The sequence below is a fragment of the Poecile atricapillus genome, chromosome Z (assembly GCF_030490865.1).
Source record: "Poecile atricapillus isolate bPoeAtr1 chromosome Z, bPoeAtr1.hap1, whole genome shotgun sequence".
Classification (NCBI taxonomy): Eukaryota; Metazoa; Chordata; class Aves; order Passeriformes; family Paridae; genus Poecile; species Poecile atricapillus.
The window spans coordinates 49,596,937-49,609,653 of record NC_081289.1 but is presented as its reverse complement, the minus strand read 5'-3'; the positions used below and the strand labels follow the sequence as shown (position 1 = coordinate 49,609,653).

At 36.8% G+C, this 12,717-nt stretch overlaps 1 protein-coding gene across 1 annotated transcript in view; it reads left to right on the top strand.

Annotated features, from left to right (window-relative positions):
- Positions 1–12,717, top strand: part of LOC131573650 (dedicator of cytokinesis protein 4-like) — a 225,456-nt gene that overhangs the window by 100,577 nt on the left and 112,162 nt on the right. The window contains exons 9-10 of the mRNA XM_058827803.1: positions 11,636–11,717; positions 12,310–12,370. Of these exons, the coding sequence (XP_058683786.1) occupies positions 11,636–11,717; positions 12,310–12,370 (143 nt within the window). The remainder of the gene's footprint in view (positions 1–11,635; positions 11,718–12,309; positions 12,371–12,717) is intronic.

The window sequence follows — 12,717 nt, the reverse complement described above, 5'->3', positions numbered from 1 at the left end:
TTTTGAGATCACTTTTCATTTGTTTGGGACAAGATGAAATTGTACTTTTCTTTTTGAGATTTTTCTTTTGTTGCTGGAAATTGCTGTTAAAAATAACTGTTAAGTTAGGGGTAATAATAAAATACATGTTTATCTATGACTTTATTATTGTTGCTAATAGACAATAATAATAAATATTGTTTTGCAGTCTGTTTCTGTGTTCAAATAATTATCTAATGACTTATGACTTATGTCTTTGCACTCTAAAAGGCTTTTCTTGAACATGAATATTCTACTTGTATGGAAGCAAGAAAACTGTTTAAGTCAAGTAGTTAAGTCTGAGTCATGACAGGTTTCTGCTTATTAAGACTACAGTTGCAAGTCATTAATTTTCTACTTAATTGGTACATGCTAATTTCACTTGATATGTTTGCATATGTATACATCCATATTTTCTGGCTAAACTAGCTGCTAGGAATAATTTTTTCTATCTCTTAAATTGACAATAAACAGCTGAAGTCAGCCCCTGATGGTTCCTAGAGTTTTCACTGGTGTGTTTTTGTATCATGTTTAATTCGTCTCCACTTCCTACTGCTTTACAGTTCCCTTTCTTAGAACAGTAATAGCTCCTGAGTAGGGTAGAGCAAGTTGAGAATGGCACTGCTTTAACATGGTACAGCCATATGGCTTATCTCAGTAATATTCTTTGGTTTATGCGCTGTTATGTCTTCTAACCTTAGATTTCTGTTAATGTCACAAGCCCAGTTTGTGTATTCCTTGGGTATTTTTGGTTCTTCAAGAAAGTAAAAAACTGTAATGATGACACTTAAGTTTTAGGACTAATTTAACTAGTATAGAATCCTGAAGGAAGCATTTTAGCATATGCAGTTGTAGAGTGGTGCTGTTACTGTAGTTGGAAAATAAAAGAGGTCCATGGTCACATCTCTTGAGATGTGTTTGTCTTTTAGTTCAGTCCTATTTTTCTGGCCATTGCTGAGCTTTTACCGTCTACCTAGAGTTGTTCCTGAAGTATATGGGCTCAAACATTCTCTACCTGGTTCTGTACTGGTACTTTGTGTTGTTTAAGAAATGCTTTGATAAAATGTGTTCTGGAATCTGGCATGTTGCACAAATGTTTGAGAAAAACAAAATCAGAAGGACTTAACGATTTGGTGTAGAGCCTTGAAGATTTGTTTTTATATAATCTAATTTTGTTAAGCAAATCAACAGTATGAAAGTCTAAGACTGCTCTTTACTTATACAAGTAGTGCCAGCCAGTAGGAGTGGATTTGTAGAGCAGCAGTTCATGCTAGACCCGATGTTAACATGTGTAAATGTTTTAAGGATTTTGCTATGAACTAAATCTGTGGTTGTGTGGACTGAGTGGCAGCAGCATGTGTTCTAGTTTGGATTCATGGCTAGACTGCTCTGGCTTGTGAATCAAAATGTGCAGATGATTGGAAGATTGTCTTCAAAAGCACCTAATTCAATTTAACTTGATCGTGTAGATTGTAAAATAGTGTATGTAAGATGGATATTACAGCATCATACTTTGAATGGGGGAAAGTTCTGTAAAACAGAGTAACTCAGCTGTGCTTTGGGACTTAATTGTTCCTAATTGCAAAATTGTTCCACATTGCAAAAACAGTTTCAGAGTTCAAAGGTGTTATTATAGAGCCCTGACTGCAATTGATTTAATGTGAGAAACACTTCATAACTTTAGGTAAGAGAGAGGCCATTGTTACAGCTCCAAAGGAAAACTGGAAATATGCATTTGCAACATTTCAGCACACTGCAACAATCCTGTATTATGATGTTCTTTATTAGCTGCTTTATAAATCAGTTGTAGTGTGTGGTCATTTGTGAAGTTTCAGAAGTTTTTCTATTCCTTGGAATATGAAGGTTATTATATAGAGTCTCAGCACTCAGAGTACTGAAGAGTGTGAGCGTGGTGATGATTGTTGGCTTTGTGGATATCTTTTTCCTTTACCCAAACAGGAGTTAATGAAACAAACTTTCAGCAGTAAGATCACACTTACAAAGCCAATGATACGTACTTCAAGGGGTTACACAGCTACACGTTTTGCAGTGGCAGATTTTCAGAGAAATAAACAGCGTCTGATGACAGTCTATTCTTTCTGTTCCCATGTACTAATATCAGCTACCCAATACAGCATTTTTTTGCAGCAGTGATGACCTTTGTATAGCCAGGGGGCCTATTTACACTGGAGCTCTAAGAACACCAATCATTTAATCAAAAATATATTGATTTTTTTTCATTATCAGATCTTGGAAAGATCTCACTTATTAGCTTTTAATAGAATCAGTTTAACAAGTGGCAAGGGACAGAGCTTAGCTGTTTTCTAGACAATGTGCATTATTCACTGAGGCTGTGTTAAATTTATTTGTTGCTATAAGAGTATTCTGCTGCTATAAAAAAAAAAAACCCAAAGCCAAAAAGCCCAAAGAAAATATTTACCAGATGATTGTGTTTAAAAGATCAGGTTATCCCCATGTCCTCTGAAATTCCTACCTTTCCAGTGTTGATGCCATGAGACTGTATGTATATGTAGCACATTACCATCTAGAGATCTTGCATGGGGTTTTTTGGGAGAATTTTGAAAACACCAGCAACACTGATTAGTGTATTATGAAAAAGGGAATGGAAGGTGTTAAGGCTGATGCCTGCATTTGTTCAATTCAGACTGTGGCCCCTGTTCTTGGCATTGATGAGTATGCATAAGGATGCTGCATCATCTCCTGCTCAGAGTCCCATTCGCTTTGCTGACCTTTACATTTGAGTTTGTGCCTCTGTCTTATGCCAACATACTGCTGTAGAAATTCTTGAATCTGTAATATGACCCGTAGTTCTTACGTAGCATTCTAAACCATTTTCTTTTTCTCCAAGTAGCAGTACTATTAATGGGAAAATTTCAAAGCAGCACTTCAGTAAGATGGAGTGTATTAAGATTTTCTTTCATTGATATACACTTTGTGTCTGTGTCAATATGATATGAACGTCTTATCAGAAATGATTGATGCCTCTGGCCCCATCTGTGTGGGGAGTGGAGATAAGTTGGCATGCTAATCCTCCTTTTTCTATCACCTTGAACAACCTTGTTTGTAAGTATCATATTGCCCTCAAATGAGAAGAGGTTCTTAAACAGCACAAAGAGAATAGGCTGTTTATCCAAGGCCAGTGAAAGCAAACTGCATTTTTTTTTTGTGAGCTTTTGATTATATCCTTAATGATTGTGTAAACTCCAGACCATACCAAAGGATAAGATTACCCTTCCTTTGTTGTACTCTCAACATCACCTCTTAGTGACATCCACATCGTCAGTCTTTTTACCACTTTCATATTTCAGTTTTATTATTCATTTAATTCAGTGGAATCAAAAGCTTGCCAAAAGCTGAAATCCCCATTAATTAGTCAAAACATTCACTACTTGGTGTTCTGATTTTTAAATTTTTGAAAAAAACATACTGTCAGTTTTTCCACCTTATTCTACAATAATGATAAAAGGATTTTGGTATAGTAAGAGAATGTCTAAAGACATATTTTGCAACCTCCATCAGCATCTTCAAACCTGAGAACTGCTCATCTCAAAGAACCTGACTTTTAGTCATTACTCTAACTAAAGTTTATGCAACTCACTACTACTGTTAACAACAGCAAGAAAGGGCTTGGATACCTCTTGAATCAAGCTAATAATACATTTTCTCTACTCTGAAGGTTCACTACTGACAACCCAAGATGTCATTCTTCAAATGTATCCCAATGGTCTCTATCTATTGTACAGGAGCTCAAAGATTCAATATTATTTTAAGCACAGAGATGGGTTACACTTGACTTTCAGTATCTAGTTTACTTAGAATCAGTGCTCCAGACATCAGCACTCTAGATGCAGGAGACTCAAATAAATTTTTTGCTGCTTCTGAGTCACTAGACCAAAAAGGAGATGGAGACTGTATTTGTGAAGCTGTAGGGTGGGTACTCAATGCAAGGCTACAGAAATTGATAAAAAGATGCAGTTGAAGAGCCTTGACCCTCTGGCTCACAAAAACTGCATCGCATGTTATTGTGAGGGATAGTGCATTAATTATAGTCATGTGGAACTTCTGGACAAGTAGACAAGTGGCAGAATGTTGCATCATGACAGTTACTAGCTTTCAGAGGTGGAAGATGGAGAAGACTGTAAAAAACCATATTTCCATAAAGACCCAAATGACCCTGCTGTCTATCTGGGCTGCCTGGATGTGGTATTTACACTTAATCACAAAATCATGGAATGGTTGAGGCTGAAAGTCTGGAAGTCATCTGGCCTAACCACTTTAGAGCTGGTTTCCCAGAATCATGTCCAGATGGCTCTTAAGTATCTTCAAGGGTGGAGGTTTCACAACCTCCCTGGGCGACCTGTGCCAGTGCTCAGACACCATCCGTCAGTAAAGGATTTGTTCCCTGATGCTTCAGAGGAGCCTCCTGTGTTGCAGTTTATGTCCATTGCCTCACTGGGAGCCACTGAAATTTGCTTGACTGTCCTCTTTGTACCCTGTCTTCAGATATATCCCAATTTATTAATAAGATTTCCTCTGAGCTTTCTCTTCTTCAAGCTAAACAGTCCCAGCTGTCGGAGCATTCTATCCAGTCGCTTAATCACGTCCAAGTGTGGTATTACCAGTGCTGAGCAAGGAGGAAAAGGATCACTTCCCTCGTCCTGCTGGCAATATTCTATCGAATGCATCCCAGATATCACTGGCCTCCTGTACTGCAAGGGCGCATTTCTGGTTTATGCTTGACTTGGTGTCCACCAGGATGCCCAGGTCTACAGTGTGTGAATCTTATTACTTTCCATCTTCTTTTCAGACTCTTGTTTCTTTATTTTATTCTGACATCAAAGATGAGAACAAATTAGGTTTGGAAAATGTGAGGACACTTTAAATCCGGATTTGGAAATAATTTCAAATGGTGCAATGTATCTCAAGTACAAAAGTTGGAGAAAGAGAAAAAAATGTTATATATGAGCATACGTGCATACACATTAGTTGGTATTAAGATTTTCTGCTTCCACATATGGTTTCTTTTTCTATATCTGATTGTTTGATATTTAAGTCTTGTGTCACCGAATGTCATGGAAATTCAGAGGCTCTATTAATAAATAACCCTGCCTAAAGACAGGGGTTTGTTTCTAACATTATGTATGAGACTCAGTAGTTCTGAGGGAAAACAAAGTATATGTTATGTGGTATTTTTGAGTTGTTTAAGGATGTATTTAAACTGTGCCTCAGACATAATTACCTGGTACCAATAGCACAGAATTTCTGGTAGGTGTGAACAGTGACTAAAGGCAGAGTTCAGATTGGACCTTGTTGTATTTTGTCAGCAATGTGAATTATTTATATTAGGAGCATAATCCAAGTGCTCCCTAAAATTTTTAATGTATCATTAGGTGATAGGCTTCTCTACCTTTCCCCCTTAAAATACTATTCTTAGTGTGTCTAACCTTCACCTTGTTAATACTATTCCTTGGAAATTATTCCTCATATACCTTCACATTATCCATGGATGGTTGTTGTCTTGAGGTACTCTTCGATCCTGACTTTTTCCATGCAGATGTGCCTGCTAAGCAGGGCAGGGATTTAAGCTAAAGGAACTAGCAGCATTTTTGGTAAAGGGAACAACTCATGGGAGCCAGAAGCAATTGATTAGCTCAGGGCTACTTTTCTGTTGCAGTATTTCCACAAAAGAAAGCATGATTGTACTTTTCATATAAATTACGCTGCTCATATGCATAACAAATAACCCTCTTACTGATTCTGTTGTAGAAATTGAAACCTGACAGGAGAAATGACTCTTTTTAAATGTGATAATGAGAACAGTAGAAAGAGGTGACCTGTCATGTGGCTGGTGGAGCTTAAACAATCAGCTACATTCGGAAATAAATGCAGTGTTAGAACAGGAGTGCGTGGACCAGCCATGACATGTATGTGCCAGATTTAGGTAACCATGAGATATACTGAACACCAGTGCTGTGTAGATAGATAGATAGATAGATATAGATAGATATGTAGTTGGTTTACAGATCATCTCACAAAGAACATGTTGCAGTCAGACTGGCTACCAGCAAAAGGCATGTTAGGATTGACACAAAATGCAAGCTTGCTGCTTGCAAGCCTCCAAGTGGCACTGAATACATAGGAAGCCAGGGAGTGTTGGAGGAAGGGGAATTTTCTTAAATGCTGTTGTTTCCCTTTACCAATTTGTGCTTCCCCCTTCAGGTTTAATTTCCATCTTTGGGGAAGGATACTGCAAATCTGCTTGTATCCATGCTGTTAGCTCAGTCATTGATGAGGATAATAATCAAAACTGTAGTTCAGCTTAAAGGATCTGTAGGTCTGTGTACTGGTAATGCTGTGATGCAAAATGTTTATCTGTGGTGGCAGACTAAGATCAGTGCAGGCTTCAGCTTCTGGTATATGTTTTTTCTTTAGTTGTAAATACCTGATGATAGATTGTAAAAACAGTATTCTGTTTTTAAATTGTCATCTTCCTCTGGCTTCTGGTATATCAGTAAAATAATTTGAAGTTACTGCTTTCTAACTCTTTTAAGAAATGTGTTATATCATCTTTCATTTAAAATGGAGGTCTAAATATCTAAAATAATATGACTTATGTTCATAAAAACTGTAATAAAAACTAATTTCTTGAGGCTGTCTTCAGTTAATAAATAGGTAAAAGGGGATGAGAGCAGGAGCTTGATTTAACTATGTAAAATAGTTTTTACATAGTTTTGTTTTCCTCCAGTTTCCTTTTCTGCTTTCTATTTTCCTTCTTAACTGTACAGCTATCCAAGTGAAATTGGGCTCCATTGCATAAATCTGTGGACATTTTTGAATGGTTTTTTCTTCTTCCCTCACATTGTAAGCATGGCTAAGGGACAGAAAGATAAGCTTCAATGTACCGTCATAAGATTGTTTTGAGTTTTTTGTTAGTATTTTTGCTTTGATCTTTATCTGAAATGGGCTGACATTTTTATAGTACTCATTCTTCCTTTTCTGTCCCCCTTTGCTTATTGTCTTGTATTTTACAGTTAGAAATTTGGGAATGGTTTTTCAAGTACATCACAGATGCAATACAGGACCTGACTTACTGTGGATCAGCTGATACTGCTAAGTCATGTAGGCACGTTTATCATTCAGTTATTCTCTGATTAAGGATATACTTTAAAGCTTTATGATGTTTCAGTAACTTATGATATGTCATACAACATTCCTCTGTATTTCACAACTAAGTATGAGGATAACATTTTGTGTCTGATCTCGGTTTTATGAAACCACTGAGCCTTTAGCTGTACATTAAGTCAATTGAGATTCAAATTCCTACTGAACATCCATTGACAGTGTTCTGGGATGTAAAAAACTTGGGGTGGTGAATTATGTGGCAGAATTCTCTTACTGCTCCTCTCTGTTTACATTGGAAGTCACTGTTACCTATTTTGAAGTAAAGACCATTTATAAAGATGTCTGAAAGTGGAGCTGTACTGAGAACTATGACTATTTGATGTCATAGTTTTGCCACAAGAGTATGCCATGTGGTATAAATCTGGCCAGATTTTTTTTTTTTTTTGATAGTATGTTTATAAATCATAGAGCAAGCAATCTGTCTAGACTGATACCATGTGACTGGTAATGTTTTCCTGCTAATACTAAGGAAATAGGGGTCACATGTGAAAATAGAACAGTTTTCAGCCATGTTCCTTTAAAATGCATCTGTTAAGCCTGCAGATTTGGAACATGTTGTTACTCTGCTAATACATGAGAAGTTACAGTACAAAAATCCCTTGTTGACCTTCTTAAATTAATCTCTCCAGCATTAGTTATTTCCTTATTTTCAGTGGGAAGACAGCTGACTTTAAGTGTGTACGACACGTTTAAGTGGCAAGATTGGTGTTCATAAAAAATTAATTGTAGTCTAAACTAAAATCAAATTGTCTTAAGAAGAGGTATTTCTGTTTTGGGGTACTGCTGTGTGTGTTTGCTGTATCTATGTAAGTGTAGCTGACTGCTGAGAAAACTGCTGTGCAGTAAGATCTAGATTTAACCCTCTGAGATTTTTACTGCTGTTTGAAGCCAAGCTTTCAGATCTTGGGAAGGCTGTCTTTATTTTGTTTTATGAAAGCTGTTTACTTTCCTTAGCATTTTTTCCAGCCTGTTGGTCTCTACAGAAATCCTTTGAAATGGTATAGAAATGCACATGCTCTATGTATGTAGATATAACATTGCCATTTTTGTCTTGTAATCTTACAAGTCTTACTGCTTGTGTTTGCTCCCTAGAAATGTTCAAAGATAACCATTTTAATCTGAGCTGTAGCTGGTACTGTCATATGTTTCTAGTGAAAAAAGCTGTCATGAAGCGCTGAGCAAGGATTAAGATTTTTTTATTGCTGTTTTTGTTTGCTTTTTTCATTGCCACTGGCTCCTCTGCTTCAGTGAAACAAAATTTCAAATGCAAATGAGGAAAGTAGATCTGTGTAACCATTCCATATCTGTTGCAATTAGTATATTTCTTCGTAGCATCACAAAATCTTTGGCTTTTAATTGTGTTGTGAATCATAATCTCATGATCTGTGAGTATAAGCAGAGCTTGAAAATTTCATATTGTAGTGGATAGTGAATAGCAAGCTTTCAAAAGAAGTGCCTTCATTTGCGTGGAATGTAAACTTAATTAAATACAGAATACACTTGCAATTAAGTGTATTTCCCAGTTAACAGGTAAACTAAGAAGATAGCTTATGAATAGCATTTTTCTTCAAACAAACATATCTAGTATTTGTTTTGAAGACAAAAACATAGTGAAATGTGATGTGATGTGTGTTACTTTCAAATTGTTATATAGACTGAAGATAAAGTGGTGAAATTCAGAATCCCCTTTACTGGCCAAATTTTTCTTGACAGGTACCAAGTACATAGAAAATCTGCTGCTGCTAGATCAGACTTTTTCATTTGTGTCTAGTTGGGCATGATGCCACACATAATGGGGTCCTAACACTTCAGCTACTTTGGAAATATAATTAATCTTCAACTACTTTGGAAATATAATTAATAATTCTTGTTCACAGTAATTTTGTGTGAGACCTATAAACAAAGCTCTGCTTTTTTTTTTTACTGTATTTTCCAGTATTGAAATTAGCTAAATTCTAAATGAAAAGGCATAATTATTTTGAAACCAGTTGTAAATCAACAGCAAAATACCAACTTGCTTCTCTGTAAAAATACACTTACATAAACAGTCTTTAAAACTCTATTTTATTGTTCTTATGGAGACCTAAGCTGCAGAAGTTTGCTGTATCATAAAATGTGAATGAGAAAAATATCATTTTGCTGAGGAAATAACATTTTCATGTACTTTAGTGTGTGAGCTCCACTCTGCTGTTTCTTAGGTTCTGTCTTTTATAGTGTCTGATAAAAAAGCTGTGCAGTTGAAGATTGCACAGAAGTTTTTGAAGAACCACAGTAAGAAAGTCTTAAATATTTACTGGTTCAGGCTGGATAGCTGGCACATGAGAACATAAAGTGTTCTCCAGAAACAGCTCTTTAAGAGTTGTGCTCTTGAGTGTTACAGCATCTTGGGTGGTGTCAATAAGGACGTAGCCAGTTGCTTATGGGGGGGGCGATCATCCCCTGCTCAGCATCTCTCAGACCATGCCAGTTTTGGGTCCTTCAGTACATGACCAATACTAATGAGTTATTAATATTAGTGAGTTCAGCAAAAGGACTCATGTTGTCTGTGGGCAGGAGCTCCTGCACTGGGATGTTAGGTTGAGGCAGTGGAGATTTTTCAGACTGGAGAAGAAGCACTTTTGAGGGGAGCTGAATCACAGAATTATCACAGATGCATGGAATGTTTTGGGTGAGAAGGGACCTTTAAAGGTCATCCACTTCAGCCCCTCTGCAACAAGCTGAGACATTGTCACAGAATTATTAAGTTTGGAAAAGTCCTCCAAGATCCCAGAGTCCTGGAGTCTTGCTGGTCAGAACCCTGTCCAACCTGAGTATTTCCATATTTGCGGCACCTCACTGGATAACCAATGCCATTGTAAAAAAATTCTTTCTTATTTCTAGTCTGAATCAACCCTCTTTTAGCATATAATAATTTTTCCTTGTCCTGTGTCAACAGTCTCTGGTAAAATGTTTGTCCCCGTTTACCTACAAGAAGATCAATAACATCAGTGGTGCATGGTGGGACAGCGAGAGACAAGGGATACAGACTGAAACAAGAGAATGTGCATCTGGATGTAAAGAAAAAGTTGAGGACAGTCAGACACTGGAATGGGTTTTTCAGAGAGCCTTTCTGGTTTCCATAGCTGAAGGTTTTCATGACCCAGGTGGCTAAAGCTCTGGGCAAGCTAATCTGACCTTATAGCTGACCCCACTTTGAGCAGGAGTTTGGACGTAGAGGCCCTTTGAGGTCCCTTTTAATGTGAATGACCGATTCTGTGAACGATCGATGCAGATTTTCTACAAGGCAAATGCTGGTGCAGTAAAGATTTAATTAGTCTCTATTGAGATGGATCTTATCCAACATATTCCTAGTGATTTTCCAGCTGCATTTTGAAAAGCTATGCTTGATACAGAGCAGTGGTAAACCATGTTTAGCTTCTGGAATAAGCAGAAGATGTGGATACAGCTGAGAAAAAAAAAATTAGTTGTACTTGGTGAATTTTATTTCTGATTTGAACATTACAGGACATCCAGACTCTTGTGTCTGGCCAGTTGGGGCTGGGGGTGAGGATGAAGGGAAATGTCCATAACACTTGTCTTTCCCATCTTCCACATCTCTAACTACAGAAATATGATTGTTACATTTCTTATGAGACTGTGTCTTAGAGAAAATTATCCAAAGCATGGAAGGTGGCTTTTTCATAATATTGCTATGCATGAATTGCCAGGTTTGCTTAGAGTTTATCCATAAATCCTACTACCTAATGGAAATATTTAAAAAAATAATTTCTCTTCCATTGTGTTCTTGTGCCCTCTTCTATTTGGAAAGAATTCTCTGCATCTCGCAGTATTAGTACTTGTATCAGCTGCAGCATTTGACACACTCCACAGTAGATTGCAAAACAGGATTTCAAAAATGAAATTTGCTCTGCTGAAACTTTCAAGACTCTTACAAAACTGCTAAAATCTGTGTATTGTAGTGAGAGATTTTAATGGAGTTATGTAAGAAAAGTGTCTCCTATGATCAGCATCCTGCACATGAAAAACAATATTGGTTGAATACAAATATGGCGATGTTGACATCTGTTTAGCAAGAATCAATACCAACTTACTACACATCTAATTTTAGTTCTAGATAAATGGATTTTATTGCTGTGTTTCTCTGTGTACTAGGATGTACAATATCATTCTTCCAAATGACAAACAGACTTCTTTTTGTATTGAGTTTTTAGTAATTTTCTTAGGTGATTAAGTTAATCACTACCCTTCCCTAGTGCATCCTTTTTTTTTCCGTTTATACATCTGAGACTTTCAGAAAGCAATTATTTCATTTGCTTTTATCTTGAGGAAGGTTGCATCTGGAAATAAGATCAAAATGAGATCTACTTTTGCTGTAGTGTTGTTCAACATATCTGTCATATTTGTTTTCTTACAGTGAAAGATTTTTTTTAAGACTGAATAGAAATGGTTTGCCAAAATGTCCAGAAAAGCCTGAAAGACACTGTTCTCTCTTTGTGGTGAGTTCTTCCTAGTCTCAATCTTTTTTTGTGCTGGATGTTGAGAATAGAAGTTGGTTTAAATTGTTATTGTGTGATTGACTCAGAGCTGCTCCCTAAGCTTGTGCATTGCTATGAGCATCAACTCAAAGGGTTGGTTTGAAGGGCTGAAGGGATGGGTGAACCGCCAATCTGAATGTTTTATGGCAGTATGTGGACACTCACTGAACTTCCATGTAGGCACATGTAGCAGTCGTTCTCTCTGCAACAAGAACCACTTATGTTTGCTCCTTGTCCTTTTTACACCCAAGGGATTGTGCAGCTCTCTCTGTACTTCCAGAATGTTTGGAAGTGCACAAATGCATCACTACTGTTGAAGGCACACAGCAAGTCTCTTGTGCTCTCCCCCTGATCTTGCTACATTACAGCAAACTCCAACCAGGATATTTTAGGACACTCATTTTGAGTGCATGACTGGCAATTTAAAGTGTTGGAGGGATTTGTTAATGCTATACAGATGAACTCCTTGGCAGTGAAAGCAATGTGTACAGGTCTCTTTAAATGTTGCATTTTAATCAGGAGTCATAAATAATGAGGTTCTGATCTTGTGCAGGACTTGGGTAGCAGTGAACTCAGGAAGGACATCTATATCACTGTGCACATTATCCGAATAGGTAGGTATAATCTTATATTTGTGAGACATATGGCAGTAAATAAAAGAAAACTCTTTGGGGGTAGCTTTTGTATTTGTTTTATATATATATATAAATAATTTTTTTATTATTTTTTAACAAACTTTTGGAAAAGAAAATGCCTGTTTTTTGTTGGAAAAATTCCTTGGATTTCTAAGCATTGTTTTATGCTATTTATCAAGTATACTGTTAACTGAGTTTAGATGCAGTACACTTCACAGTTATCACAGAACAAAATGAAAATGTCAAAGATGAACTGTGTCAAGATGATGGAGTTGTCATTGGGGACTCGAGTCTTGTTCTAAAGTGTAATTTCAAGCATCCTTTGA